General features: G+C 32.4%; 1 protein-coding gene across 2 annotated transcripts; it reads right to left on the reverse strand.

Moving 5' to 3' along the window:
- Nucleotides 1-478: 478 nt before the first annotated feature.
- LOC126966583 (uncharacterized) lies at nucleotides 479-2,669 on the reverse strand. Of its 2 annotated transcripts, none has more exons than XM_050810725.1 (3): nucleotides 1,879-2,669; nucleotides 1,329-1,791; nucleotides 479-1,247 (listed from the first exon to the last, which is right to left on the reverse strand). In XM_050810725.1, the coding sequence occupies exons 1-3, from the start codon at nucleotides 2,640-2,642 to the stop codon at nucleotides 1,242-1,244; spliced, it is 1,233 nt and encodes a 410-aa protein (XP_050666682.1). In that variant the 5' UTR covers nucleotides 2,643-2,669; the 3' UTR covers nucleotides 479-1,241. The 2 variants fall into 2 exon arrangements, with proteins under 2 accessions (XP_050666682.1, XP_050666681.1); XM_050810724.1 differs by having other exon boundaries at nucleotides 1,324-1,791.
- Between the last annotated feature and the right edge of the window lie 860 nt (nucleotides 2,670-3,529).

The raw sequence follows: 3,529 nt of genomic DNA on the forward strand, positions 1-3,529 counted from the left end.
TCTCGATTAACCAATTTTTATCTGTGAGCGATCACCTGACTGACGCGGTTTTAGTTGCGTCTCCCGCCACACCTTGCACACCTTGCTGCTTGTTATAATTATTGAAATCTAGTTTATAAATTCTCAATCTCACCAATGTTATACCTAGACTTAAGTGTAAAGCGTTGTAATTTTAGTTGATTTTCTACTTGTGGAGGCTCATAAAATGCGCTTACTTACTAACATTTATATTTAACTGTGTATTATAATATATATAAATAAATAAACCATAAGTTAAATAAAAAAATGTGTGGTGATCTACCGTAGCTGCGCACGCGTTGTTGTCGTTTGATCTCAAAAAGTGGATGTTGATATAGGTTATGCTAAAATTTGGTATTACGTAGGATATTTCACATCAGTATTTTTATAGAACAATAAATAATAAACATAAAAATGTAATTAATTAAATTTAATAACAAAGTTTACAATAATGGGTTTCAATAATGAATGCCTAATGGCTTTTGTGTAAAGTAGGCTTGCGATAAAATTTGAAGGTATTCAGTTTAGACTTTCTTGATGTTTGGGAAAAATTTTGCAAAGTTGCATTCCTCGAACCTGTAGCGTTTTGATTCGCATTATCATTATTGTTATGTGCTTGGGTGTTTTTGTCGTCCTGAGATAACGTCCATGTTTCTATTGCGCTAGGAGTATTTGAATCAGTAGATTCGCATGTAAAACTGCCTAGATTATGTTCGTCCGATGTTGAGTAATTTATGACGGTAAAATCTAGATCAGCAAGTTCATCTTGAGAAGGGGTTATTTTATCAGAACCATTTGATGAGTTATTATCACAGAACTCAGGAGGCGGGGGTATTATTTCAACATCGGGTTTTTGGATGGATTGTAGAAGTGTTTTTGGATTAAGCATTTCTTGAGTAATTTCATGGTCATTTTGAAAATCAATGTCATTTAGCTTAATTGGACTTATTTCATTATTATAATCTTCTGTTTCTTCTAGCGGGATTTTAAGCTGATCAATTATTTCTTCGTTAATTTTACTGGGCTTGCAAAGTTCATGCAATCTTTTCTTTTGTGAAACGTCGTCTCTTTTAGATTCCGTTGCGGTCAGTGTTAACGGCAACGGCATGTTTATTTTATGCATGTCCTTTATTTTATATTTTCGCTCCGGTTTCATATTCGATATTGTTGATGCTGTTTTAATATTAAGTGACCGATTCGGGTACGGTGGTTTGTTGGTACTGTCATTCCTAAAAACATGGATTGGTATAAAACTGAGGTATAAAATAAGAAAATGACTTAAAAGACAAACACCACTGAAGTTACCTTACTCCTGAACTTCCTGAACCATTTGGCGAGTAATTATCACAGAACTCATGAGGAGGGGGTATTATTTCAACATCGGGTTTTTGGATGGATTCTAGAAGAGTTTTTGGATTAAGCATTTCTTGAGTAATTTCATGGTGATTTTGAAAATCAATGTCGTTTAGGTTAATTGGACTTATTTCTGTTATATCATCATTAGAATCATCTGTTTCCTCTAGCGGGACTTTAAGCCGATCAATCATTTCATGGTTAATTTTGCTGGTTTTGCGAAGTTTATGCAATATTTTCTTTAGTGAACCGTCGTCTCTTTTGGACTTCGTTGCTGTCAGTGTAAATGGCAACGGAATGTTTATTTTATGCATATCCTTTATTTTATATTGTCGCTTCGGCTTCATATTTGATAATGTTGATGCTGTTTTAATATTAACTGATAGATTTGGGTACGATGGTTTGTTGGTACTTGTATTCCTGAAAACAAGGAGTGGTATAAAAACTGAAGTATAAAAGTTAAGTGATGATGAAAATGACTTAAAAAACAAACATCACTGAAGTTACCTGTCTCTAAAGTTCTTATACTTATTTAAAATCGTGAGGACGGAGGTCGGTCCAGCACCATTCTTAACTTCGTCATTTCTCTTACCCAACCCCCTATCATCCTTATTTTCCTCTGTTTCGTAAACCCTTTCAATAGCTAATTGCTCTTTTCGGGATTTAATGCCATTATTTGAAATCATCACACATTTATCGGGCAATGGTTGCATTTCTGGAGAATACAACTTGGGTTCCTTGTAATCGTGATTATTATTTGCATTTTTTTCATCTGTGAAACTATATGCAACTTTGTTGTTTGCCAATACTTCCTGGGAAAAAGGTTTTGTATAAGGAATAGTCGTTTTTTCGAGTTGAAACTGAGGAGACGATATAGTACTACATTCATGCATAATTTTAGCATCGTATTTTTGTTTTTGTTTGGAATTCAATGTTAAAGTTTCACCTGTAGAAACACCAAAGTGTTTCCTGACAGTTGTATCGTTGTTTGCAATTCTTGTTTCTCTGATATGTAAATCAACCTTTACTTTACTTACAATATGTATTTGACTCTGCGGTAAGATTTTTGTACAGGAATTTATTGTGGTAGCAGTACAGGAATAATTACTATCGCAATTCTTATTCCTTTCATTAGTAGGATTTATAGAATTATTTTCATTATTTGCCGAAAAAGATTCATTTTGTCTAGACATGAATTGTTGTGATAAAATTCTTAAATTGTTATAAAGCTTATACTTTGCACCAAACGCAATATTCTCCTTGTCCTTCATGTAATCAATCTTTAATTGTTTACTAATTGGTTCGTCCTCAAGTAAGAAGGATATATTCTCGTCATTTAATTGAGGGGCTTGAGAATCACTTTTTAAATTTAATTTCGTTATTGGCAATCTTACTTTTTGAATATCTATAATATTATTATATTGTCCGACAACGCTTTGAAAGATACCCTCTTTTTCTAAAGACGTATGTATATTAGTGTGAGACTGGTTGCCCTTTTCAAGGTTTTCATTTGTGTTGGTAGTATTTAATTCAATGTGCGATTTAATATTTTTGTAGTTTTTAATATTATGTGAATACAATCGGTAAGGAGTTTCATCTTGTGTTATTGCAATTCTTTCAATAGAAATATCATCTGTTGACCTCGTAATAGCTGTATCATTATTATTGTTTGGCACTGATGCGTTATATTCATGGTTTACTGGTACACCTACAGAACGTTCCATTGCTTGTTTAGTATCTACAATAAACCCGTATTTTAAAATATTTGTGCATACTTTTTCATTTATTGTTTTGGGGTTTTTATGAGTACTATTACTATTCAGTTCTTTTAATAATTTACCATCCAAGTTTGGAAGAGATAAATAGCCTGACTGATCAATCACTTTTGTCTCATTGTTTCCAATGGAATCGGCAGTTGAATGGGAAATTATATGGCATCCTTCTATAATTTTATCAACAATTTCTTTATTAGGGTTAATATAAGGGTCAAACTGTGACGTATTTAAAGCTTTAAATGAAACGTCTAAGTTTGTATTAAAATTTTCTTCTGTCGTACAATTTGATGTTTTGAAGGTATCACTGTTTCGTTCAATCTCTTCTATCATTTCCGTATAATCAATAAATGGATTATCATTCTGCTCTGTTATTTTATTATTAT

Source organism: Leptidea sinapis, chromosome 10 (genome assembly GCF_905404315.1).
Source record: "Leptidea sinapis chromosome 10, ilLepSina1.1, whole genome shotgun sequence".
Taxonomy (NCBI): Eukaryota; Metazoa; Arthropoda; class Insecta; order Lepidoptera; family Pieridae; genus Leptidea; species Leptidea sinapis.